At 47.9% G+C, this 27,574-nt stretch overlaps 1 protein-coding gene across 1 annotated transcript in view; it reads right to left on the bottom strand.

Moving 5' to 3' along the window:
* Positions 1-27,574, bottom strand: part of LRP1 (LDL receptor related protein 1) — a 298,357-nt gene that overhangs the window by 12,735 nt on the left and 258,048 nt on the right. Inside the window, exons 56-79 of the mRNA XM_077923771.1 lie at positions 26,733-26,873; positions 26,012-26,199; positions 25,125-25,308; positions 23,734-23,819; positions 22,297-22,416; positions 21,163-21,350; positions 19,731-19,936; positions 16,493-16,681; positions 15,556-15,704; positions 14,989-15,082; positions 13,976-14,092; positions 13,175-13,294; positions 12,103-12,225; positions 11,312-11,437; positions 10,293-10,409; positions 6,702-6,808; positions 6,275-6,407; positions 5,615-5,734; positions 4,741-4,863; positions 4,026-4,169; positions 3,647-3,784; positions 2,070-2,189; positions 318-586; positions 35-213 (exon numbers count right to left, since the gene is read on the bottom strand). Of these exons, the coding sequence (XP_077779897.1) occupies positions 35-213; positions 318-586; positions 2,070-2,189; positions 3,647-3,784; positions 4,026-4,169; positions 4,741-4,863; positions 5,615-5,734; positions 6,275-6,407; positions 6,702-6,808; positions 10,293-10,409; positions 11,312-11,437; positions 12,103-12,225; positions 13,175-13,294; positions 13,976-14,092; positions 14,989-15,082; positions 15,556-15,704; positions 16,493-16,681; positions 19,731-19,936; positions 21,163-21,350; positions 22,297-22,416; positions 23,734-23,819; positions 25,125-25,308; positions 26,012-26,199; positions 26,733-26,873 (3,481 nt within the window). The remainder of the gene's footprint in view (positions 1-34; positions 214-317; positions 587-2,069; positions 2,190-3,646; positions 3,785-4,025; positions 4,170-4,740; positions 4,864-5,614; positions 5,735-6,274; positions 6,408-6,701; positions 6,809-10,292; positions 10,410-11,311; positions 11,438-12,102; positions 12,226-13,174; positions 13,295-13,975; positions 14,093-14,988; positions 15,083-15,555; positions 15,705-16,492; positions 16,682-19,730; positions 19,937-21,162; positions 21,351-22,296; positions 22,417-23,733; positions 23,820-25,124; positions 25,309-26,011; positions 26,200-26,732; positions 26,874-27,574) is intronic.

The raw sequence follows: 27,574 nt of genomic DNA, 5'->3' as shown, positions 1-27,574 counted from the left end.
TTGCAAGAGTAAACTGTGGTGGGTCTTGTCTTACCCTCGGAGCGGGTCCACCACGATGGCATGTGGCTCGTCAATCATGCCTGAGATGAGCGTCTTGCGGTTCTCGCCCTTCATCTGTGCCACTTCGATGACGTCACGCCCTGAGTCTGTCCAGTAAATGTTCCCAGCCACCCAGTCAATGGCAATGCCCCGTGGCATCTTCAGCCCCGAGATCTGCAGGAAGCAAGGTGAGCATCGAGAGTTTGGCCAACCTCAGTTCCAGTGCCCCCCCCCCGCCCCCAAGCTGTGTTTTCTCATGGGCAAAGCCTGCCACGTACATTGAGGTGGGTGACGCCACCATCTATCTGCCGTCGGTTGCGATTGGAGGCACTAGAGCCAGCAGAGGATGGCAGCTCACGGCAGGAGATGCGCCCCGTGTGCCAGTTGGTCCAATAGATCTTGTTGCCCTTGACGTACACATCCATGGCAGCAATGCGGACAGTTTCATCCCCTTGGAAGGCAGGTTCATAGGCAGAGTTGGGGTTGAAGGGGTACATGCTGCGGATCTTGTTGTCGTCAGCAATGTAAAGTATCTGGTAGTCAGACCCTGGAGAGGAAGAGGAAGAGCATCAAAATGGGAGGGGACCTCACTGCAGTGGAGCGAACAAGCTGGAGGAGAGGAGGGTGATGTAAAAGAAGTTTGTTAGGCAAGACAATGCAGTTGGCAAGGCACCAATATGATGTACTCTGCCTTAACTTGGCAAGTCGTACTTTGGGCTCATCCAGAGATCCTTTTGCATTGCATTTTCCAGGCACAGGCCAGTGCTTCAAAGCTCTGTGTCCAAGCAGGTTTTTTTGTCTTGGCACGTTCCCCAGGAAAACCTGTATTTTATCGCTGAATAGGAGCAAATGGCAATCTGCAGAAAACACGACCACTGTTTGCTCTGATTGAGCAGTAAAACATGGGTTTTCCAGGTAGAGCACCGGGACAAAAAGAAACCCCTTGGAAATGGAGCTTTAAAGCCCAGACCCATGCCTAGAAACACAACGCAAAAGGAAGTCTAGATGGGCCCTTTGATGCACACCGTGATTGCAATCCGAAACCCCATGCTCACTTGAGACGTCCACCTGCCAGTGAAGTCAACTCTGGGGAAGCCCCACTGACTGCATGAGCATCCTTGGATGTGACCTAGAACTGAAGGCCTTGTACAAAAGCAGACATGACTGTCAGAGCATGTATCACACACGTGAAAATGGGAGGGGGGTCATTCTTAGGGTCCCAGGCTCAAAGAGAATTGGCAGACACACAACAACCCAATCCAGTTAGAAACTGCATACATTTTAAGTAATCTTTGACCCCTACCTATTGGGAAGGTAGGTGGGGGTAGGAAAAGCAGCCACTGGGCATGATCCAGCCAAAATGAAGCACTCCCAATGTTTTTGATGAGAGAGTTAAGGTTGTTTCTAGTTCACTCCCACTGAAATATATCACTGCAGTTCAGAGGTGGTGTGTCCTGTTTCACTGCCTAAAATGAAACGGAAAGGGCTGCTCTGCCCTGCCACATCTGCCACTGCCTGCTCTGCCACGTGCCCTGCCACATCTGCCGCTGGTGGAGAAGTGACACCACCATCAACAATGATTTGAGGCAATTTGGGGTGGGATCTTGCCTGAAACTGGCACCACTGTAGCGGAGGCAGGAGGGCAGGTGGGAAACCCATGGGGGGCTTCTGCTGCCTGAAGCAGCAGCCTCACCCTGCTGAGCTGGCTCCCCTGCAGCTCCTTCAACGGTGGTCAAAGGGTTCGTAAAAATAAATTACAGCCCCTTTCCCCACTGAACTAGGAGCAAAGCTGAGGAAGGACTGGGGTGCCAGGAAGAGTCTTTGGCCAGCTGAAGGAATCTACTTGGAAAGAAGAGGAATTGGAGATTCTGGCTGGGAGTGTCTGTCCATGAGACGTCATGCCTGAAGTTGTGTGTTACGCTAAGCAACGCCTTATAGCATGTGTCTCTTAAACATCATGAGCATGTGTACACACCCACACCCTTCATTGCCTCTGCAACAAAGCTCCCATTAGCCAAGCTCACTGGTACCTTCTGCCTTGCACATGTGATGGGTCTTCATGAAGTTCTTGGCACAAGTGCACATGTATGAGCCTTGCGTGTTGTTGCAGAGCTGTGAGCAGGTCCCAAAGTTCAGGCACTCATTAACATCTGGGCAGAGTAAGGGAGACACATATACAAGGTTATTGGAGGCAAATGCCAGAAGCTGAATTACAGAGAATAACCACATTGTAGAATGGTGTCTTTGTGCAAAACAGCACACACGTCCCATCCTGCCATCGTCTCCAGTCAAATAGAAGCCATTTCTGCAGTATATGGAAAAAGCCAAAACGAGGTCCCAACACCATCCAGATGTGCAAGATGAACACTTCTGCAACAGAATTGCTCATGGCTATTAGAATCACCTACTGAAGTGTTCTTTAACTCTGGGTTGCCAGACCACAACTCCCATCATACCTGATCACTGGATAAGCCGCCTGGAGAAAGATAGGAGTTGTAGTCCCAAGAGCATCTGGGGACTCAAGGCTGAAGAACATGGGCCAACTGCATAGTGACTTTGGCATCAATTGTAGAGAGCAAAATATATTTTCCCCCTCTTCCACCCTCTGCAAAAACCTATTTTGAAAAAACTACAGCAAAAGATGTGTGCTTATCCAGTACTATCGTGTATCTTTTAGGGTCAATTCTGGCACAATGTTTTTCCTTTGGGTGCAATTCCTCTAAGAGGATGCATTTTTTAAAAGCGGAAACAGAAAAATCCATTTAGATTTCCAGAAGAATGTCCACAAACACAATACCAAACCAGATTCCTGCCTGTAGACTTTCCCTAGCGACGCACACAGAATCCCTCTTCTGGCTTTCCCCCTTTCTGTGCTCTGCTCATCTCATTATTGTTAGTTTGTAGGAGCCTGAAAGTGGGACCTTGTCTTTTCAAAGCCATTTTTGTACAAGCACTACAAAAGGATGCTATGGTTGTAGGCAATATTCGCTCATATATAATTATTTAATACCATCATCTTCTTCTTCGTCATTCTCATCAAGCTGAATCTCATAACCACTAGGATTTGGAGTGGCATTCACCCTGGGCAGCTCCCTACCAATCAGGTGTTAATTTACTGCTTTATAGTGGATTGCAAAAATTGACTTGTCCACAGTCACTGTCATTAGCCAGGGAGCTAGGATGAAAGACGCAATAAACTCAAATTACAGCCCCTGCATGCCTGGCAGATTGCGAATGCCATCAGCCCATTTGTTGCTGTCTATCAGTACAGCAGTTCTGCCTTGCCTTGCCTGACTCACTGCCTTGCCTTGCCTTCCATCAGCCACATGTGGTTTCCCCCTCCACAGCTATGGACACATTCTTCCCTTTTATGTAATGCTGAAGCAGTTGCTTCCCTAACTTTATTTACTGAACACACTTAGATCTCGCTCTTCAATCTTCCCTCACCTGGAAGAGCCCTCGCTATTGCTGCCACCCATTTCCTCTGGGCTCAACCCACAGAATCTCACAGACAACTTCAAAGGGGCTCACAAAGAACTTGAGGCGACTTCACGCTAGTGGCCAGCTAACTTCTGGCCTTGGCAGAACCTGTCTTTTGGCCCAATACCTTGGCAAGAATTCTTGTCTGGCACTTTCTGGAAGCCAGGGCGGCAGGTGCAGTACACAGATGTGGGGGTCTGGACACATTTGGCTTCTTCGCCACACATGGTCATGTTGGCCTTGCAGCCAATTGGCATCTTGAGATCTGCAGGCAGGAGACGGGAGCAGACAATCTTGCATCAGTAGGCAGAAATGGCAAGAGGCAAGAGAACAGCAGGAGGAAGATTGGGAGCATGTTTGTGATTGGCCAAGCCACATACATCCTCATTATAAGCTGGTCATACTGGGTTTATAATGCTCCCCTCTCCACTTCACCCCCAAACAAAACACCAGCTCCTCTGCTTGCCCAAAGGTGTGCATGGTGCTTCAGTGATTCATCCCCTCACCCGGCAAGCAACTATCCTCATCAGACCCGTCTCCACAGTCATCAAAGAAGTTGCAGCGAAGCTCAGAACTGATGCATTTCCCGCTCTTGCAGAGGAATTCATTCTTCTCATGGCTGCAGCTCCTGGGCCTGGTGGTTGGCAAGTCTAAAAGGTTGCAGAGATGACAGTGAGAAGCGAGGAGAGTGTGCTGTGAAGTCAAAGTTATCATCTGCCTATTCTTTTAATTCCCCCTCCCCCCCAAAAAAGAGCAGGATACTGATTCTTAATAGATGTGACTGGGCCATTCAAGTCAGAAAGACAGCACAGAGCAGCCCCACCTACAGAGAACCATGCCTGTTGCACCTCGGCATGAGTCATTGCTCTGGGCATGCTTAAAATGATGAACCACACAGAGACATTCCAGAAATACTCTTTCATAATATGAAATACTCTTTCATAATATGAAAGCAAACCATAATTTTAATTCAGAGAAGCATTAGCACAGGGATGGGGAACACGTGCCTCTATACATGGTGTTGGACTACAACTCCCATCATCTCCATGCAACCATGGGCCGTTCTAGCTGGGGCTGATGGGAGTTGGGAGTCCAAGAACACCAGGAGGGAAATAAGTACCTTAATCCCTGCTGTTACAGCTATGGTTTGGCCCTAGTACGGGTGACACAGGACTGGAGAGTTGTCCAGGGGAGGGTGGAGGAAGCAAGGAAGGCACTCACCACAGAATTGCTCATCAGTGCCATCACCGCAGTTGTCGATTCCATCACACTGGCGGCCAATCCAGAGACACACACGGTCATTCTTGCAGCGGAACGGTCTGTTGGGGGGACACTGGAATTTCACTGCACCAGTAAACAGAAACAAATGGTCAGAGTGAATGTGGGAGCCAGAGGGACATGGAAATGTACGGGTGGCTGACAATGCAGGCCTTGCCTCTCTGCCTGCCTCTGCCTCCCCCCGCCTCCATCCTGCATCACTCTCCTCCATTCCTGGGCTGTGATTGCAGCTTTGGAGAAAACAAGCAAGGATCTGGTTACACAGTAAGACATGAAGCTGCTGTCTAGGGATCCAGGCTACTGTCCCACGTAGGTTTTTATTTATTATCTTTATTTATTAAATTTGTATACCACCCTTCATCCATAGATCTCAGGATGGTTCACAACACAAAAATATTAAAAAACACAAAATATATATTAAAAACAAGAACAAAAACAAAACAATATGCCCCACCCAACACATTTTAAGGGGCATCGGATGTTAATTAGCCAAAGGCCTGTTTGAAGAGGAACATTTCCACCAGGCACCTAAAAGTGTATAATGAAGGAGCCAGGCAAACCTCCCTGGGGAGAGCATTCCACTGCAAAAAGCGCCTGTTCTCATGTTGCCACCTTCTGGACCTCTCGTGGAGGAGGTACACAAAGAAGGGCCTCAGAGGATGAGCTCAGGTCCAACCTTTCCCAAGATCTTCAGCCTGGGGGTGGGGGACCTTCCCCCCCATGTGATGTGGATGCTGCCCTTCACTTTCTCAGTTCTGCAGGGCAGCAGGCAGGGAAGAGTATGAGAGGGAGCGCCAAGAGGGGCAGAGGCACTCACAGCATTCCTCAGGGTTCTCATCTGAGTTGTCACCACAGTCATCTTCACCATCACACTTCCAGGCCAAGGGCTTGCACAAGGTGTTGTTGCACTGGAACTCGTCCAGGGGGCAGGTCCGCACTGCAAAGTGGGGAAAGAAGCCCAGTCACATCAGCTACAAAACCTCCTCCTACAAAGCACAGAATCCCTGGAGGACAGGGAGGGAGAAACGGCGAAGGTGTGACACTGAGAGCCCCACTCGAGCTGCGAGTACATTTCAGAGGTCTTAAATCTTGGGCAGTGAGGAGTTCCACAACCAGTTCCTTGACAATACCACCTGATCAGGGCGGGGGCTGGTGCCAGCACCTGGCATCTTTGGCAGCTGGCAGGGGACCCCTTGGAAATTTTGTTTGGCCCAGCATTCCGAACACCTGGATCAAGTCACTCTTTTAACATCCCATAGTCCCTTCAACTAGTGTCACTCAGCACCAGGGCCCAATGACGGACAGAGGAAGTGTTGCCTAGTGCCCTCTGAAGCCTGGAGGCAACCCTGCACCTGCTTGTAAGTAAGTAACTTGTTACTTGGCGCTCATTACAGGACTGGTGCTTCGCAGGTACACAGCGGTTGAAGCCAGTATGATATCCTCTCTTCTGAGGAAGAGGGAGGAAGAGGGGCGATACCTCCAGTGCTGCAGTCCTCTTCATCGCTGCCATCCATGCAGTCGGCATCAGCGTCGCAGCGCCATCGCAGTGGGATACAGTGACCGCTCTTGCAGTGGAACTGGTCTTGATCACAGCGAGGTTTGCATTCTTTCTGTGGGGAGAAAGCAGAGGAAACAGGGTTACCAAATCCAAGGCAGGCCTTATTTGGATAAGTGAATACCTAAAACACCCAGTAACACCCCATGTTTTTCACTGTAAGAGTTCTTATACCCTCCATGCCCCCTCCCTGCCTATTTACAGTAACACTTCACCGGCATTCAAGTGAAGTTTCCCACACCTTTCCTAGAGTTAACCTGCTCCCAAGTTTGCTCCTACAAGAAATGAAAGCAGGCAAATTCTGGTGTTCTCTGATTGCTTAACACTTTGCACCTGACTTGCTCCTTACCTCATCAGAGCCATCAGCACAGTCATGGTCCCCATCACACTTCCAGCGGCCTGCAATGCAGCGCCCGTTGGCGCAAGAGAACTCGCTTTCGGAGCAAGGCCTGGGTTCTGTAGGCAGAAAGAGCGCATGAGCAGGTGAGATGGAAGGTTCCAGCGAGCACAGGAGCATCTTCTGTTAAGTCAGGGATTAAACACTGCTGTCTATTATTCCCAGGGCATCTCTGGAAATATTATTATTCAAGCAAACCAGTGTCTTTCGACTTCAGTATGACAAAGAAGAGAACACAGGAGAGGCCACAAAGGACTTGGGGTGAGGGAAGAAGAAGAGAGGATACATGAGTGGTTTCTGGCTACATCAAAACCCCATTCTCTACACAAGCAGCTTCTGGCAGACAGTGGCAACCATCCCAGCCACCCTGTCTCAACTGGGAATCCCAGGAGTGGAAAATATGAGGCAGTTCTGTTTGACAGCCAAAAAGCACCCCCACCTCCCACCACCCATAGCAGCTTTGCAGATGCAGGCAGCAGGGAGAGGAGGAGGAGGAGGAGGAGGAGGAGAGTGAAACCTTATTTATACCCTCTAGATCACAGCTTTTGCAGCTTTGCATCACTGCAATAGCTCAGTTGGTAGAGCATGAGACTCCTAATCTCAGGGTGATGGGTCTGAGCCCAAAAAGATTCTTGCATAGCAGGGGCTTTGACTAGATGGCCCTTGTGGTCCCTTCCAACTCTACGATTATATGATCCTCCTCTTTTTCCCCAAACATCTAAACATTCTCAAGGTGTGTTGTGTGGCATCGCCATGCTGCAAGTTACATGGTCCTTTTCTTGCCCAGCTTAAGCGACTGTCACTAGGAGAGCAGGGAAATTTGCTGTACGAAGATGACCTATGCAGAGTTTCACTTAGATGCTCCAGGGGAGAGAAGGAGACACACAGCTGACCATTTCTCCTGCAACCTTGCTTTTGGTATCTGCTTGTTTGATGGCAGCCCCTCAGAATATATTTTCAATCAATGTTATTACAAGTGTTACGAACACAGGAAACTGTCTCATTCCGAGTCAGACTATTGGTACTAGGAGCTTGGTACGGTTTGCACTCTCTGGTTGTGGCTCTCCAGGGGTTCAGGCAGGGGACATTCCCAGGCTTGTGTAGGAGATGCTGGGTTTTAAACCCGGGACTTTTTGCATACAGAGCATGTGCTCTAGCACTGAGCTATGGCCCTCCCTCTAATGTTGTTGCTTTTTGCTCAGGCAGGGCCAGTGTGGTAGGGCAGTGCCATGTCGCCACCCTCTTGACACCATCATTGCTCCTGCTTACTGGGATGGGGCAGGGTGGCACAGAGGGTAGGGCTGCATGGGTGCACTCGTGGCAGGGTGACTGCGCAGCCTGCCTGGTCCAAGTGGCAAGTGGCAGCAGCATTGAGAGGGCAGCGCCCTGCCTGTTCCTGCCTCTGCTTTTTAGTGATCTAGCCATACAAGGTACCACCCTAAGGGATGCCATGGGAAGCCCCACCCAGTTCTCATCGGTAATGGAAGGCTTGCTAAGGAGAAACTGGATGGGCACACTAACTTCACCCAACTGGAGTGGATGTGTGTCCTAGTTCGCAAACCTCTTTATCCATCAAAGGGAGGTATAGGAGAGAGACAGCAGATAAATGAGAGAAGGCATTATTATAGCCTGCTTTGACCTTAGGGATGGCCGGGAGTCAAGCAAAGCAGCACACAGAGAAGCCCTCTCCATTCAATTACTTTGGGGGGGGGGAGTGGGAAATACATGGGAAATAGCATGGCAATCCCAATACCACTATGGTCCTCCCACCTCTGCCCACCCCAGCCTTTCTTTCTACCACGGTTAAGGTTTTAAAGGGGAAAGGAAAAATATTTTCGACAGAAACCTACCTCTGCAAGCCCCGATACGACAGTGTGAAAATGGAGAAAAACGTAAGATGAAGTGAAATGGCACAAACTCAAATTACACAACGTGATAAAATAAATAAAAAAAAAACCAAAAGAACCTGAAAGAAAGCCATGTCTAGAGTCTACAGGGGTGGGGGGTGGGGAGCAAGTGGCAAGGGAGGAGGTGGGGCACCCATCGTGAATCTTAAAAACAACAACACCATCTGTTGCTGGAGGTCTCTTTGGCTTCTAATGAGATTTAAAGTAGGAGCCATTTGGCCTCCCTGGGATGACTGCAACTAATTCATTCATTCATTAAATTTATCTCTATTTAAGACATTTATATACTGCTTCATTATTTACACTGCTAAGTGGCGTCAACAGAAAATGGGGTAAGAAGGCAATAAAAAATTATCATAAAACCAAACACTGCCTTAAAATGTTTGCTGGAACAAGGCATTCTCAGCTAGGAGGGGGCCTGTCTAACCTCAGTTGGGAGGGAGTTCCATAGGCTTGGGCCCAATACACAGAATGCCTGGCTTCTAGAAGTTATGAAACATGCAACTGAGTCATGGGGGGACAGCTAACAGAAGCTCCGTCAAAGATCTCAGTGACTGGGCTGGAATCACAGTATGGGCCAGTCAGTCATCTGAGATTCTCCCCACCCCCCCAATCACTTGCTGGCTCTCTTTCGGACCACCTTTTTCATGCTGTGCAGATGAGAAGCCAACTGATGGCAGTAAAGCACTGTAGAATTGATGAACTCCCTCCCATGCTTGGAGATGGCCAAAGGCTAGCCATTGTTTGATGCACCTCTCACTTTAGCTAGGATCAGAGAGGGTAAGGCATACTTAAAACCAGCATTGCTGATGTAGGGTGAGAAGAGTTAACTATCATGCTTCAAAAAATGGGGAGGTGCCTCCTAGTTCAGCCCCAACTAAACCTTTCTCCAAAAGACCTCACAAGTTGGAGGGGCTGAGAGCAGCCCAGCATTCTGAAACAGTAGAGGGCAAGCAGAGAGGAAGACAATTTAGGATGGTGCAGCTAAAAGGTTATCTGGGCTTAGTCCTGCACCAGTGAGTCTGCACACTCACTTCACTCCAGGTTTGGAAGCTGCATGGAAGCCAGACTTTCCCCAGCAGCTACCATAGGCTGAGATGGTTGCAACAATTGGTGCCGAAAGGTAAATAGCTGTTGGCTTGGGCAGGGCTTAGGGCACATAATTTGAAGGCATTTTAGTGGAATTCTTGGCCTCCTCCCTCTCAATGTTATTTATACCAGAATAGAAAGGACTCTTGGGCCTGAAATCCAGCCAGTATTTTCTGAAATTTCATCATTAAGAGGGGGTAACCTATGGCCCTCCAGATTTTTTTGACCACAACTCCCATTATAACTGCCCATGACTCTGCTTGCTGGGAATGATGGGAGTTGGAGTCCAGCAGCATTTGGACGTTCCCCATTGAATACTCTAGTTTATTCCAGCCTCAAGGCCATCTTCTGCTTCCATACATTGATGGGATGATCCTTTTCATAGAAAAGGGAGACCCAGATTTAAGTGTCCTCTTCCTACAAGCAATGATAGTTTTATTTCCTCCATCCAACAAGGACCAAGCCCACAGGAAAAGTCAGAAGACCGCCACCCTCCCCACATGCAAACATTCTGCTCTCCCAGTGTAGGGCTGAAGGGGGCACATACTACAGCTCTCCTCGTCAGAGTTGTCTCCACAGTCATTGTCATAGTCGCACTGCCAGCGACCCGGCACACAGCGGTTGTTCTTGCAGCGGAACTGATAGGGCTCACAAGTTCGCTCGTCTGAAAACAAAGGAGTGACATAGGGAAGAGAAAAGGTAGGAAATGGACGACATCAGTAAGTGTAAAAACAGCATCAAAACAAAGCCCATCAAAAAATAGCTATCCTTGCTCACAAGGCATCTTCTGGATGCCTTCTAGTACATAGAGCAGCTTGAGCACAAAGACAACTCCATCCTGCAAGGCCGATGGTCAGGGGTGCACTAGTCAGCCCTGCAATACCTGGAGGCAGAGCCGTAGCTAGGTGATCTTGCCCCCCCCCCCGGCAGAACCGTCCAGATTGTGCCCCCTAGCCACGGACAAATTAGCTCTTCTTTCTGCCTCTCCTCCAACCCTGCCCCCTCCACCCATTCAATTCACCCTCTATTTAAAACCATTTCGTAGGAGGCAATAATCAATATTTATATTTATGGACATATTTTAGCCGATTTTGCGCCCCACCCCAATCGCCTGCGCCCCTGGTGGGGGCCCACCTCACCACCTCCTAGCTACAGCCCTGCCTGGAGGGCATCAAGTTGGCAACCGCTGTTTAACCTAAGTGGATTGGCAGGGACCAATCTGGACTGCAGCATGAAGTACTAGTTTAGCCAAGCTCTGAACTTGACTTAGAACAGTCTGGGTGCATCTTAGGCAAAAAGGCTAGTATCTCTAGAGTCCCTCTTTTGACTGACTTCCTTTTTGACAAGACAGGAGGGGGACAAGGGATGCAACTGGCCTGCACCTTGGGACTTCCTATTTTGACTTGCACGTGTTACAAAGGTGCTGCTTCCCTTACGCAGGCTGTCTCCAAGACTCTGGCAAATGTGCCACTTCTAGCTCCTTTCATAAACTATAGGAAAAGGAGCAAGACAGACTCTCTGTCTCAGTGCAGCGTAGTTCGCCAGCTGATTGCACCATCAACTCACCACATTCTTCCTTGGGCTCGTCTGACCCATCTCCGCAATCATCCTCCCCATCACATTTCCAACGTGCTGGGATGCACCGCCCCGAATCCTTGCACCGGAACTCATCCAGCCCACATCTCATTTGTGCTGGGAGGGTGAAGAGAGAAACATTTCAAAGGTTGGAAAGGTAAAATTGTCACTGTTGCAACCATTTGTTACAACAATAAAGGCAGGGGAGGCACAGAAAATTACTTTTCTTATAAAAAGCTGTTTGAGAGTACACATGTAAGTAACTTTGCACCAAGTACAGAATCTGTTGTAGAACTTAGATCCCAGAAAATGACACCTTCTCTTAAATAGCAATCAAGTTGTACAGCTATTGGTTTTCAAACACTTGAGTTCTAGTAAATCCTTTCTAATTTGACTTGTTGGCCAAGGAATCACTGTGATGCCGCCTGGGATGTGTTCTAGGGTGTAGAAGTTGATAGAAGTTGGGGCCCAACAGAATCTGGAGAACATTGTGTTGGTTATGGATCCAATTTGGAGCAAATCCTTACCCTAGGATGCAATTTGCACAAGGCTCTAACACCAAATAAGCAATTGGAAAGCTTATTTGCTGATTTCATAACAGCACTTCCATGACATCTTTGGCACACATGGCTGGCTAAGCTGAGGGCACCAAATCCATCATCTTCTCCAAAGCAGAGAGGCAGAGGCTTTCTAGCCAGAAGCTACGGGCTCATGGATCAGCCACCCTACTCCCTGCCATCCCATTCCCAGGCCAAAAAGCCTTTGACACAGTAGCTCCTTACTGCAGTTAGCGGGTTCATCAGATCCATCCACACAGTCATTGTCGCGGTCACACACCCACACCCGCGGAATGCAGCGCTTGGTGATGGTACACTGGAACTGGTTTGGGGCGCAGGTCACTTCCGCTGCAACAGAAACAGGGGTCAAGAGGGAGCTCTAGGGCTGAATGCAGGTAGGAGTCTTCCTACACCGAAGGCTGACTCGTGTAGAATCATGGAATTGTAGAATTGTAGAGTTGGAAGGGACCCCAAAGGTCATCTGGTCCAACCCCCTGAAATGCAGGAATCTCAACAAGTGGTCCACCACCCAATCTGAAACCATGCTGCAAATGTGCTAGCAGCTTTACTGCTGTAACACTAGGATGCTGTAACATCAGGATACTACATATACTGTAATATTGCTATTCAAAGTGCTATTCAAATTATGCACTAAGTGTGTAATTCCACCCCTACAAAATCCCACTTTTCTTCTTTTCTTTAAACTGAGTTTCGAAATTTCAGAAGTCAGAGAAGGGACTGAGCCGGCTTTCCAGGAATCAGGGCTTCAGTGTCCTCATAACTCTTTGCCCTCACCATGACCACCTGAGCAAACCGAATTATGGACGATAAGCACATGACCATTATTGCAGGCTGTAAAATTCAACTCAGGGAAAATCTGGTTACCCTTTTATGGAATCACGTATATTTTTAACACAAAATATATAAAAAATTCCATAGGTCTGGAGTCCAGTAGATAAATGCTTACTGTACTGATCATACAAGGACATCTGTTCTTCTGACAGGCCACCAAAGTAGGAATGAGGAACCTGAAGTTCAACAATATGTGGAGAGCCACAATTCCAGATGTTGAGGATTACAGGCTCCCAATCCCTACTGCAGTGGCTCATCAGCTGCAATCAGTATGCACCCAGCTCTATTTCTCCATTCCATGTGAGCCAGAATCCAGAAGCGCAGCGCAAATTCCTAACTTCTTAAGCTTCCCAGGTTCTTCACCCCTGAACTAGAGAGAGCGCAGAGGGCAAAGTGATGGCCCTCATCTTGCTCCAAGCAGGACCCTGTTCCAAACATGACTTACGACAGTCCTTCTCGTCCTCTCCATCCCCGCAGTTGTCCTGCCCATTGCAGCGAAAGATGCCAGGGATACAGCGATTGGTGTTGGTACATTTGAACTGGCTGGGCAGGCAGACATGCACCTCTGTCAGGAAGAAAGCAGAAAGCAAAAGCACTTTTTAAACAAGTGAGGACCAGACTTTTTAGCCTTAAGACACCAGTTTTTGTCAGGAAGTCTCACGAGATTTACCAGAGTTGCAGGAGGTTTTGGAAGAAATACCTCTCCCATGACTCCTTTGGCTTTGTGGCTCGACACTGTTTTGTAGAGCATCAGAGCAACAAAGAAAAAAGGAGGAGAGAAGGGAAAACCTCCCTTTGATCATTTCCCTCTCCATGAGTGGCACTGCTTCTCCTGCCATCTTTACTTCTTGAAAGGACAGAGAAGGTGGATTTTTAGGGGTGGGGAGGGGCCTTGGCTAGAAGCACTTTTGGCTTTTGAAGGACTGAGATGGCTGGTAGGGATTGGGTGTCATTATTTCAAAGCCCTCTGGTTTGCTTAGAGAAATAGATACATAGATATCTGATCATTTCAAAGTCCAAGAAGAGCTTGGGAAGGTTTGCCCATCTCTAGTGTTTTATGGTTCTGAATTCTTAGCTTTTCTTAATAGGCACCATGTATTTTAATTGCTTTGTCTCAAATTCTGGAGGTTGCCCTTGAGTCTCTTCTATGGAAAGGAAGGAGACAACTTCCATTGCCACCATTGCCATGGTGTAAACACCAGCCAGGACAATAACTTTACCATTTGCTTTGGTCTGGGCAACTCACCACAGTTGTGCTCATCTGAGCTGTCTTGGCAGTCGTTGTCCCCATCACAGATGAAGGCTGGGTTGGTGCAGATTCCTGTTGAGCACTGGAATTGTCCTGGGCGACACTTGAATTCAGCTGTTGGGAGAAGGGAACATGGGATTACGATGATACCTTGGGAGAAGGACCCAGAGACTCAGTGGCAGAGCACAGGCTTTACATGCAAAAGGTGCCAGCTCTGATCCCTGGTGTCTCCAGGCAAAAGGATGAGGTAGGAGGTGGTTGGAAAGACCTCTGGCTAAGATGCAGGAGAGTTGCTGCCAGTCTCAACCCCACCTCAGGCTGCTGGAAGAGGGGTGGGACTCAGCATGGAAGGGGCCTGAACACAGCCCAGTGGACCCAAGCATGCCTGCTGCCTTTTCTACACTTCCTCAAGGGATTAGATAAGCAGACCCCAGAAAACACCAGCCAGGCAATGGAGCCCCCTCAGGGTTACCAAAAAAGCCCCCAGGGTCAAAATGCAAGACACAGGGTTGTATCCAACTGAGTTCTGCTCTAAGCAAGTCCAATGAAATCAATGGACCTAAGTTAGCCATGTTCCTTAATTTCAATGCGTCTACTCTAAATATTTGTACTATTTGTATTTATTTCCTCTAGATTCCTCCTTTTCCTCACAGAGCTCAAGGTGGGATACATGGTTGCCCTTCCCAAATCTCAATCCCCAATTAACCCTGCAAGATAGGTTGGTCTGAGAGGCAGTGACTGGCCCAAGTGAGTTTCATGGCCAAGTAGGGATTTGAACCCTGGTCCCACAGGTCCTAGTCCAAGACTTGAACCCCTACACCACACTGGCCAACAGTGGCTTCAAACCACAAATTTACCCCTTGCAATGCTGTAAACCTGTTTTGTGGCCATTTCCCCTGCATGCTCCAATGTTCTGCCAGGACGATATTCAATCAGTCCTTGTGATTTTTATTTTTTAAAAACCAACATTTTCTCCAACCCTTGGGGCTTCCTCCAAACTGTTCACTCACGGCAGTTATCCGGCTCATCAGAACGGTCCCCACAATCATCCTCTGTGTCGCATTTCCACCAGAAAGGGATGCACTTGTCGTTCTTGCAGACAAACTGTTGGTTAAGAAGAAAAAGTCGTGAAGCTGAGGCAAGACATCAGCAGTGGGGAGAAGAGCATCTCCTGTAGCCTCTCCCTGTTCCATCAGAGCAAACTCCCATCACATCTTCCATGCCACAGCTGTGAAACTGATCCAGGTGAGTGACAGCAGTAGAGCCATCCTCATTTTCCAACCACCCCTCAAATATACTTTGGCTTACACAGGTCTCTCCAAAAGATAAACATGTAACCTAAGTATTTGGAGAACCGAGTGAGGCTGGTTTAAAAAAGAGCATCTCGCCTTACTCAGGATCAGATGAATTTAATGGCAAGCACCAGCCACAAGACCCAATTTGATGCTGCCCAACCCTTCAGAGGGCTTTGATCTGGCCAGCAGAAGTTGCTGCAGGATGGTGATAGTCCCTTGACAAAGCAACCAAATGGTGATGGGAGAGGGCACATCCCAATGTTTGTGTGCTGCTCCAATTACCTGACTGGCTGTGCAGTTGGAGATGCAGGTCTTGCCATCGGCACCCAGGTAGAAGTTGGTAGGGCAAGCACACTTGAAGCCACCTCCTGGAGACAGCAGGCACAGGTTGCTGCAACCACTGTTGTTGACTTTGCAGGGATGGTCCGGAACTGGACGGGTAAAAGAAAAAAGGCGCAGGTTACAGCAATAGAAGTTACTCATGCTCTGCTGTCAAGTGTGGAAATAGATGGAGGACCTCTTTCTTGTGCACGTATCCTAAGTAAGTACCATAACCAGCTCTCCACTTGAGGAAGGAGAAGGCACCCACTGCAGACCCAATCAGCTACTGCAGGGGGTTAAGACTCAATAACACTGCCATCTCTCATCCTCACCCTGCCTTCCAGCTGAGGAGCTAGTCAGATATAAGCGTCATGCCTAGGCCCTCTCGTCTCTCCTAGATTCAACAAGCTGAGTGTTGGATTTGCCAGGGGCAGGCTCTTTAAGGACTGGAGTTCTCTTTCAACAAGGCATCATGTAGGATTGGTGGAGGGTTGCAAAGGTCCGTAACAGCATTTTGCTAGCAAATGTAACAGAGAGAGCTACCCCAGTAGCCCACTTTGGTGTCAGGGCTTAAGCCCACAGTAAGACTTTGAACCTGTGCCCAAGCTGAAGGGGAGTACAGAGTAACTTTCCAGATTTCCAAGGAAGCCACCTAAGCAGCCTGCCCTCTTAAAAAACTTATCTGGTCAGACTTGCTCTCAGGCCAGAGCAATACAAAAAGCTCTGCCTGTGGCTTTTATTACCCCTATTTTGACTCACTTACCCCATTTGGTCCTAGGCCTGGCAATGATGGGCCTGGCACTCTGCTCTGAATGCATCTGTGCCCCATTGTGTGGTAACTGAACTCCGCTCCCTGCAAATAGTGACTTTCACATCCTGGATGGAGCATGGCACTCACCATCTGGCTGCCTGTAGGAGTGGAAGATGTGGATATCCATTGGCCTGTGCAGGGTGCTGATCAACACCGATTTGTTGGTGCCTGTGGTCTTGTGGGCCCGGTTGATGGATTTGGTCTCCCAGTCCGTCCAATAAATGTAATCCTCAAAGAGTGTCAGGGCAAAGATGTGGGGGATATCCTGGCTTAGGACTAGCGAAGAACCAGAAGAAGAAGAAGAAGAAGAAGAAGAAGAAGAAGAAGAAGAAGAAGAAGAAGAAGAAGAGACTCTTTTTTATTATTACTTTTTATAGTGTGTTTTTTTTAAAAAGCAACAATCCAACATCATTTCAGGTTTTACACTCAATCAGTCAACCTAGGACTTCCCCTCCCTCCGTGGTTTCCCCAAAGTTTTGATTCATGCTGTTCTCAGTCAAATCCTTGACTGAGAAGAAAGAGACTCTCACTGGGTGGCAAGGATGCAGAACTCAAGTGGAAATCTGGAGTCCAGAGGACTACTAGCCAAGGGTGTGCCTGGCTCTAGACCAGGAATGGGGAAACTGTGCCTTTCCAGATGTTGTCCGACTCCAACTCCCATCAGCTCCAGTGAGCCCAGCAACATCTGGGGCGACACATGCTCCCCATGCCTGTTCTAGGTCAAGGCCATGACACAGTGTTAAACATGTCAAACGTGCAGTGTTTTTGTGGATAGGACTGGACTGAACTGACTCCTCCATTCATGGACAGTAAAAGTTTAGGGAGTTGGATTTCAGCCATTTCTGCAGGGATCTCAAGGGTAGGGGCACAAACTCATGGCCACTCGTTGCTCCAAAGGTCGTGTGAAATGAAGGCTGGTAGCCAGCAACTATGAAAGGTTGAGAGGAACGCTGCCTCACCTTTAACATCTGCCTCCCCCTCCCATCCTCCTGAAATGTGAAAGAGGGGAGGTAGTTTTGCCTCCCTCTTTCACCAAGGCTTCCCAAATAAATTGGAGATGAACTTTCAAGATTTCATCCCAGCCACAGCTGGGAGCAACGCCCATGTCCTCTCCAAGGATGCACATCTGTTGCAGGGATCTCTCATTCAGCCAATGATCTATTTTGTATCTGGTGAGATGTGGTGGTAGAATGAAGTTCTTCCTTCAGATAGCACATTCATTGATAATTGTGTTTAAGAGCATGGAACCCTTGGTTCCAGTGGCGCAGCATGGAGGGCCACAGGGGCAATTGCTCTGGGCACAAAATGGCTAGGGGTGCTGCCTCAATACAGCTGTGCGCTTCTGTCACTGGGCTCTGTGGAAAACAGCTCCTCTATGTGAACTAGGAAGTGACCTCTCCAGACGACAACTCTTCTTATCTCTGCGGCTGCAATCTCCTGGGTGACGCAGGCGCCGTTAGGCAGTTGAATGTGCATGCATCCCCTTCCCTCCCTCCAACCCCACTTCTGCATGGTCTCGGGTGCTGGCAACTCATGCTACGCCACTGCTTGGTTCCACTTATTAATGTGTCAAAATTGCAAGCCAAAATGATGGAGGGGAGTTGGGGATGTAAATGTAAAAATGTAATTCTGGTGGGTCAATAAGCAGTAAAGCACTCAACCACATTACTTAAAAAGAAAAAGAATCAGCACTCACAAATGACTGCATAGAACAAAACAAGAATGTGCTGATTAGACCAGTAACTTTTTTTGAAGGAGCAATTGTTCCAGAGATTTTAATCTTAAACCTCTTATAGGTGAATTGGTGTAACAGATAATGCAGCAGAGCTTCCACCTCTCTCACACAACATATTCCGTGTGTGAAAATTAAATGGATTTTTTTCAATAACCACACCATCCAGGACTGCCTTGGACATGGTTAATGTGCTCCTCAATGAGGATTTAGAAAGATCTGATAAATACACATCCTTGGTGGTGCAATACTTAAAAATAAAAATAGACAAAAGGGTGTCTTTATCCCCAGCAAGTCAAATGATATTGGAGTAGCTCCATGACCATATAATACCACGGAGCTGCTCTAAGATTATTTAACTTGGTCAGGTCAGTCTGGATAAAAACAGCTTTCTGTCTATTTTTAAACCACATCTTGCCTATGTCTGGCCTAATACCCAATAAGCAATACAAGAGAGTACCCAAACCTGATAATTAAACACTCACATAGCTTTTACACTGACTTCTGAGGGGAGTGGGGGTGGGGGAAGAGAAAGAGGAAACAGTGACGGGTGCTGAGAGAATCATCTATTGTTCAAAAGGACTCATCTGTGAAAGATAATGTTCTAAAACATTCCACACCCTCCAAATGAGGACGGTATAGAGAATGACAGCAAGCACACAGGAAACCAAAAACAGAAAATAAGAAATAACTGACAGGTAGCAGGAGGGATTAAAAGGGAACAGAACAGTATATAGGTAATTTATATGCTGTTGCCAGAGGGCAAAAAGTTAGGAGTGGAACTACACCTCCCAAGAGGTTCCAAGCCTGTTTCATTTTGCTACTTCAGGGGCTGAGGGAAGGAAGCATTTGCAAGGCAGAATCGGTGAGGAGAAACAGGGTGCTTAACTTTGCTTATGCTTGCAATGCTCTTCCAATAACACCCCATCCCAACAACTTTAAATAACACTCTCCCACCCACGTCAGTCTCCAAAACCAGAAAGTAAGATTAGCCAGGGAAGAAGAGCCAGTTCAGCTACCTACGTGACCCCTTGGCCATGGCAAGGTTAGAATTAGGGCCTTCTCAGATCATCCCTTTAGCAACTACACTGGAGCTGTACAAGGGCTCAGGAGGAATGCCTTAGCTGTATTCCTCAAATCTGGTCACTCAATTAACATTCTCCTCCCATAGGAAGCTGTCATGTACCAAATCAGAGCACTGTCTTAGTATTGTCTATAGCAGAGCTGCCCAATATGGTGCCCCCCAGCTATCACTGGACTCCAACTCACAGCAGCCCCGGGCAATATAGCCTTTGATTACGGATGATGGGAGCTGATGGATCAACAGCATCAGGAAGGGACCACCTTGGCTCCCTCGGGTCTATAGTATAGGCTCCATCCTGACGGCAGTTGCTCTAAATGGTTCCCATCAGGGCTCTTTCCTAGCCCTACCTGGAGATGCCAGGGATTGAATCTGGGATCTTTTGCATGCAAAGCTATGTGCTCTCCAACTGAGCTACTGCCTCTAGGTACCCAACCCATGAAAGTTATGGCCACTCGGCTCAACCAATGTGCATATGAACATAAGCTTCACAGTTCCTTCAGCTCTCTTACCTATGTGCCGGTTAGAGCCATCCAGGCTGGCAAATTCAATGTAGTCCTCCCGGGCATCAGCCCAGTAGATGCGGTTGTTAACGTAGTCCAGGGTGAGGCCGTTGGGCCAGGTGATCTTTGAGTCCACAATGACGCTCCGGTTTGTGCCATCCATGCCTATCTTGCCAATCAGGGAATGGTCACCCCAGTCTGTCCAATACAAGTACCTAGGAAAGAGCAAATGGGAGTGAGTAACACAAATAGCAAAAACATAGAGCAGCAGCTGTGGTCACTCCCCACATTCTTTCATTCATTTAGCCCACTAGTAACAAGAGCTCTCCGAGTTGCATAGAAAGCGTTTTAAAAATCACTACAACGAGGCAAAGACGCTGTTTGCATGTAACAATAAACCATAGCTAAAAATAAACTATAGTTTAATGCAAGCGAGAAGTATGTTCAGTGCTGAAATTGTGCTTTCTCTGATCCTCCCTTTCTGGAGTCAGGAGGAGAGAAACCAGAGGCCAGTTTAGCGTTATATGCAAACTAGAGCTCATGGTTTGTTTCTCTACAAACCAACCATGTGATTGGTTCAGAAAGAGACAAACCACAAATGCTAGTTCACACATAATGCTAAGCCAGCCTCTGGTTTGTTTCCTCTCATTTTTTAAAAGGGAACAGCAGGCTGGGTGCAATTTCAGCAGTCTACAGAGCAGGCTAATCATTCATGTTAATTGAAAATGGCTGAGGATCTTGGTGGACTACTTAATGATTCTTCTGCTTACCATCTTGGCAACTGTAATGTTGCTCTGCTAGATGCTGAATTATTTTCAATTGTATTTTTATTGCTTCTTTTACTTCTCATATATTGTATTTCATGGTATTACAATTTTAATTCCATATAATTCAAATTGAAATACAATGAAGTACAAGGTAAGAAATAAAAGAAGCAATAAAAAGCCAATTTAAAAATTGATGTAAGTATTTAATGTGACAGGTGTGCTGGCTCCAATCCTGAACTACAGGCATGTTGTGGACTGCCTGAATGAAGCTTGTGGGTGACTGGTGGTCCACAGACCATCGTTTGGGAACCTCTGCATTAAACCATAGTTTATCTTTAACTCCAAACTTCCTGCCACTTCTGATTTCTTCAGTGGCTAAATATTTCTTTCTTAAAAGGATGGGATTTCAGAAGAATTGGAAAGCACATTAATTTGCTCCTTGGGAGTTCATGGACAAAGAGTGTTCATGATAATAATAATAATTTATTATTTATACGCCACCCATCTGGCTGAGTTTCCCCAGCCACTCTGGGCGGCTTTCAATCAAGTGTTAAAACAATACAGCATTAAATATTAAAAACTTCCCTAAACATGAGAGTAATAGATAAAGCTTAAGCACTTCCTAAACTGCTTAAAACCTGGGCACTGCCCTAGACACCACCCAACAGACTTACCCATGCTGCACGTCCACCACCAGCGCCCGCGGTTCCCGTAGCCCTGTGTTCACCAGCACAGTCCGGTAGGCCCCGTTCAGCTTTGATACTTCAATGGTGTCCCTTCCCTTGTCACACCAGTACAGGTTTCCACCCACCCAGTCCACAGCCAGGCCGTCAGGGTTGCTCAGCCCAGTTCGGTGCAGAACCTGGAAGTGCACAAGAGCAAATAACAGCGTGAAGGAAGGAACACACTAAAGGAAGCTCTGGTCAAAGGAATGCCTTCCCTGCTTGTGGACAGGCTGCTTTTAGACAAACTGGTTTGCTTTGGGTGGGTAGGGAAGGAGGGGAACAGGTTAAGCACAAGAAAGCCCTGCATAGGTCTGTGATGTGGCGCAGCGAAGACTGCTTGAGTGCATGGGAGCTGATCCTGAGTCTACAGGGAGGGAAACACAGAAACCTGTCTCTACTGAGCCAGACCACTGGTTCACCCAGCCGTGTATTTTCTACACTGATGGGCAGTGGCTCTCCAGGGTTTCAGACAGGGAACAACCCTAGCTCTACCTGGAGACATCATGGAAAACAGGTGCTCTGCCAGAGAGGGCTCATTTCTAGGCACAGATCTGGACTTTCTAGGTTTGTGTTCAAGCAGTTTTTGTCCCGGTGCTTGCCTTGGGAAAACCCACATTTTACCCCTGAAATGTTGCAAATGGCAACTGGGTTTTCCATGGATTGCTGTTTGCTCCGATTCAGCAGTTTTCCTGGGGAAAAGTGTGGGGACAAACAAACCAACAAACTGCTCAAACCTGAACCTGGCAAGCCCAGACTTGTGCCTAGAAAGCATGGAGCAAAGTGCGGGTGAGCCCTGAGTTATGGTCCTTCCATAACACAAAAATAGACATCATAGTAACAACCAGCCAACACCCCCCTCCCCCACTTTAAAAGGCCGTATATTTAATTAGCCAAAGTCCTGGGAGAAGAGGAATGTTTTTGGCTGGCTCCTAAAGATATGCAACGAAGGTGCCAGGCAAGCCTCCCTGGGGAGAGCATCCCACAAGCAGGGAGCCACTGCAGAAAAGGCCTGTTTTCATGTTGCCACCCTCTGAAGGGTGGAGGGGCCTCAGACGATGGTCACAAATGACACTGGTCTCACACCTGTACATTGCTGCCATTGATGTGCATGCGACGGATCATGCTGCCTTGTGTTGTGACGTCCGTCCAGTAGATCATTTGCTCCCGGTAGTCAAAGTCCAAAGCCACAGCGTTATTCAGCCCCTAAGCCCCCCGAGAGAGGAGACAGGCATTAGTTCTTATGTCACAGGAACAACAGCACTGTGGCTAAGAGGGCTGAGTCCTTAGTATGAGTCTCACCACTATCATGAGCTCACTAGGTTGCTTTAGGCAAGCTGCTTTCTCTGTCAATTTGGCACATAATAATCCTTGTTGTAAGGATTACAACTAGATAATGCATGCGAAGCTCTTTGGACTCATGAAAAGTGCTATAACAATCATAATAAATTATGATGACACTGTGTAGGCACATTGGCTTTTCCTCACCACCCAAAATGACAAATGAAGACACAGTTCACTCTTATACCTCCCCCCCCCGGCTTCCTTTTAGGGTGCAGGAACATGTGAAGGCTCAGCATTATCCACATTGATTTGCAGGCTTTCTAGGGCTTCCAATAGAAGTCTCTCCCAGCCCTCCCTGAAGAAGTTGGAGATTGAATCTGAGACCTTCTGCATGTAAAGGATATGTTCTGGCAAAAGCCCCTGGCAAAAGGTACATTTTTAAATGAGACCCTCCTCTGGGCATGCACTTTGATTAGGAGGAGGCAATACTGTGTGCAAAGATGAAACAACCAGCACCCTCCGAGAACAGGCAACTCTGCTGCATCTCTGCACCGGGAAGTGAACCAGTTCTATGTAAGACAGCAATCAGCCCCCACCAGAAGCTGGCTGGAAGGAGGCACAGTCAGAGCAGGGACTCATGCAGGGATGCAGCCGGCAGTGTGCTCTGTGGCTAAGCCTTGAGCTTACGGGGGCTTTTCATTAGATAGCAACTTCTTTCCTGTGGTAGTTGTCTCATAGCACAACCGCCTTGAGAGTGCCATGGGACAGCTAAGCTGTCCACAAGCATAAGCTGCTCTCGAGCGAGTGGCTATTTCTAAAAGACGGGCTCCACAACAGAAACAATCATGAAGATGCTTTGCAATGAGGCACTTTCTTTTTTCACAGGTATGGCACTCTGCCATGAAATAGTCTTTTCCCACCCAGGCTTTCCATACACCTGGGAGAGTGCCGGACAAAGCCACCACCATAAATGTCCAACCACCTATTGGAACACTCTTTCTTAAATGGGTCACATGTATATATCAGATGGAAGGGGGCTGGGAAAGAAACATGGCCAGCAGGCACAAGGCAGGTAACTGGGAGCAGAACAGAAGTGGCAATCAGCACAGTAGTCGTGTGTCGGGTGGGGGGAGGGGGGAGGGAAATGCTGCTTGGATATTTTCTAAGCCACAATACAAGAAAATACTTTCCCCAAAAATCTGCTCATACAGAACTTCCTCCTCCTACAAAGCTCGTTACCTGTTTCAGCAGTGTATAGTTGGATCCATCCAGGCTAAGCTTCCTTAGGTAGTACCGATTAGCAAAGATCAGGAAGGGTTCCTCATCTGAGAAAGAAAGGGAGGGATTAGTGACAAAGCAGGGCTCACCAACATCTAATGCTGGTATGACTGCAATAAGGGCCTTTTCACACAAATATACACTTCACTGACTGACTTTTAAACCTGCTGCTTCTCAACTTAAGTAGGGTGTCTGTCAGGTGCAAAAGAAGGCAGGGGCTCCTGCACTGTGTTTTGTTGTGTAGAGGAGAACAACAGATGTAACTTCCATCTTCTACATAACTCAAAGTGCAGGAGCTCCCTGTCCTCTTTTGCACCTGCCACCTTATACTCAGGGCTGTGATGCAAGGTGAGGCAACTACCTCAGGCAGCAGGATCCACAGAGGCAGCAGATCCCAATTTAGATCTTTATTCCCTTGCTTGTTGCTGATGTAGATCTTCACTCACTCCTTCCCTGGGAGGGAGAGGGTGCCATTTTGTGTTTTGCCTCAGGTGCTAAAATGTCTTGGGCCAGCCCTGCCCATACTCAATACTCAGATTAATCCCACCAAACCCCAAAGCAGAGATGGATGACATTTTTGTGCCGCTGAGGGCCAAATGTGGCCATGGGCAGGTGGTTGCAGGCCAGACTTACTGGTGGGTGGGGCCAGGGCTGGCACCCCCCTTGCTCCCAAACTCATTCACCCATACCCTCACATTCGCACTCACACTTCTACACAGACAACACCCTCTCTCTCATACACATGCACACACAATGCAACCTCACCACCAACGTGCTCGTGAAGTGGCCAAGATCACTGTTCCCATACTGCTATTAGCAGTTGCTTCAGAACTTTGATGCATGTGTGACAGATATGGGGTGGATAGAGAGGGAGGGAGGGACAGACAGATTTGGTGATAAAACCTCCATGCCTGAGCAATCCTGATGCACCCAGGATCGGTGTGCCCCAGTTGGTAACAGCAGTATGGGGTCAGTAGTCTTTTACTGGAACCTCTGGTGAATGGATGATCTAATCGCCTATGCTCCAGCAATGCAGATGCACCCACTAACAGCAGCACAAGGAAAGTGATCTTTTTGTGAATCAGTATCACCAGGGAGGGGGTGCTTTCCCTTCCCTTCTCAGCTGCCCCTCAGCAATCCCAATGCAGCCAAAACAACCATCCCCGTGTTACCTAGCACAGGGGATATGTGGTCAGGGCTCCTGGGATGCACAGAGAGAGGCGAAGACTCCCATGTGGTCCATGGCCATCTGGCCTGTGCTGCAAAGTTTTCACTTGCCCTAACAAATGACAGGACCCTTCTGCTTTCTGCTGATCTCTAAGAACATTCACGGCGCTGAGGATCAGCTTCACCTGTGACAGCTTTGCAGCTCGTTTGGTCATCTGGCTTCAGTAGGTAGCCATCTGCGCACAAGCACTTGAAGCTGCCGTGCGTGTTGATGCATATCTGGCTGCAGGGGTAGGTGGTTGTGCACTCGTCAATGTCAATGCAAGTCTTTCCATCATCCTTCAGCCGGAACCCAGGGCGACATCTGCACTGCAGGGGGCAGCAGAAAGTCATGACAGGTTTATAGGCAGTGACACCCACCTCTATTCAATGCGGGTTAAGAGGCATGCCTCCACCCATTCACACAGACATGGGAATTGTGCTCTGAAGCCCTGTTCTCAGGATGGACAGAATATAGTGCCCTGCCCTACCACAGACCTCTTTTTATAATACACATTTTGAGATAAAAACAAGGGAATGTCAGATTTATTTACTTATTTGAAGTTAAGTTTCTAGTTTTCATGTTTATAGAAAATGCAACTTAGCCATGACTCCCTTTCTTCCTCCCCTGCCTTCCTCTTTGGGCAGATGCAACTGGCATAGCAGCAAAGTTTTTTGTTCAGGTGCCAAAAAACACAACACCTGGGACCTTCTATAGGACAAGCAAAGGGCTGTTCCCAAGTGAACTAAGCCCTACCCCTCCGGCAAAAAATGCATACAAACTAAACAGTTGACAATTTGCTGCTGTTTAATAGCAACCCCTGTAAAACCTGCCACCTCGCCCCACCTGGTGGGAGGGCTGCCCCAGACACAGCATCACCTTGGAGCCTCACCAGCTTAAGGGGGGAAACTGCCACAATAATGGTGATGGCAAAGCTGTGCTCAGTGGCTCTCCAGAAAGAGCACACCACAACAGCCTTTGGCTCAACTAAGTATGACCACCAGCGAAGGAGAATGAACTACCAGGCCCAACCTTGTAGCCTATCTTGAGGTCTTCACATTCCTGGGAGCAGCCACTTAGCTTCTTGTTGAGACACTCGTTGATGAAGCAGTTCAGCTCATCAGAACCGTCGCCACAGTCGTTCTGGTTGTCACAGAGCAGGTCGTTGGAGATGCACTGCCCATTACGGCACAGGAAAAAGGTGTCATTGCATTTGCTCTCTGGAATTAGACAGGGCGGACTTAGAAATGAGATGCCAGGGATGGTCTCAAAGCGGTGAGATTTTCTCTTTCTTTCCACACCCACCCTTCCTGATGGACCAGTCATGATTCTCTCCACACAATCTAAAGCTACCCCACCACATGTGAATGCACAGAAGCACTCTAAATGTGGCTGGTCTACTCCCTACCACAGCTGTACACCCACCTTGTGTACTGCTTTGCCACAGACACACTCAATGGGTTTCACACAGAAAGCATGAGAAAACACACACACACACACACACACACACACACACACACACACACAGAGCATGTAATATTCATATGCACAAATACAACTCAGAACAGTTTCATAATATTCATGATAAAATAACTGCAATATCAAAATATTACAATTAAGAATTCAAGTGTAGACTGCAACACATCTCATGACCAATGGAAGGTGTGGGGAGGCTGGAATTAAATGCAAAATAAAGACCATAAACCGCAAGCAGTCAGGCCTCTCCCATCTCCCTACCCATCACAGAGCCTACCAGGACTAGAGCAGCGGGGATTCTTTGGGGCTTCATCGGACTGGTCATGGCAGTCAAACTCGCCGTCACATTCCCAAAGCTTGTTGCTCAGGCAGCGGCCATTGGCACAGCGGAACTCGTTGGGGCCACATGTCTGGTACTCTGAGGGGAAAGAGGGAAGGTGGGGGAGATGGGAAAGTCAGGCTGTGCTAAAACATGAGCCTCTTCTTACTATGTAACAAGCTCCAACGATATGAGAGTCAACATGCATGTGAAGGCAAAGTAAATGGGGATACATCCTATCACTGGAGCCATCTCCAGGGGGCCCGGGGGCCCAGGCACCCACAGTCCAAAACAGTTTAATAAAAAAATTAGGAAACTGAAAAAAACAAAGAGCCATAAAAGACCAATAAAATCCAAGCATGGAAATTATTCAGAAAAACAACTACTAACCATCTGCCCACTCAGAAGAATCTGAGATCAAGTGATTGTCCATCAAGCTCAGAACTTATGTTAAACCTGGCTGGGTTTGCAGAGGCTCAGCAGAAGCTTTCCCAGCCTTGCTACTCATATGAGTGCAGATTGGTGCACCATTACAAAGTCATCAGGGATAATAGAGGCTGAAACTGGGACACACTGTCAGCCACCATGACCAAAGGTCACAGTGTGATGGGAGGGCAAAACGCAGAAGGCTAGACAGTCTCTGAGAGTTGACAAATGAAAAACAGCAACTGGAGACCTCAAAGAACCACTTTTTGAACCCCAGTCAATTTACACTGTCCTCCCTTGCTCTCACTTCCAGCCAGCTGTGCTTGCCAGTCTGATTGACTATGTAGCACTGGGACACCATCCATTTATTATGC

Source organism: Podarcis muralis, chromosome 2, assembly GCF_964188315.1.
Source record: "Podarcis muralis chromosome 2, rPodMur119.hap1.1, whole genome shotgun sequence".
In the NCBI taxonomy this organism is placed as follows: domain Eukaryota; kingdom Metazoa; phylum Chordata; class Lepidosauria; order Squamata; family Lacertidae; genus Podarcis; species Podarcis muralis.
Note: the sequence above shows the minus strand (reverse complement) of the source record. Positions and strands in the feature narration are given on the sequence as shown.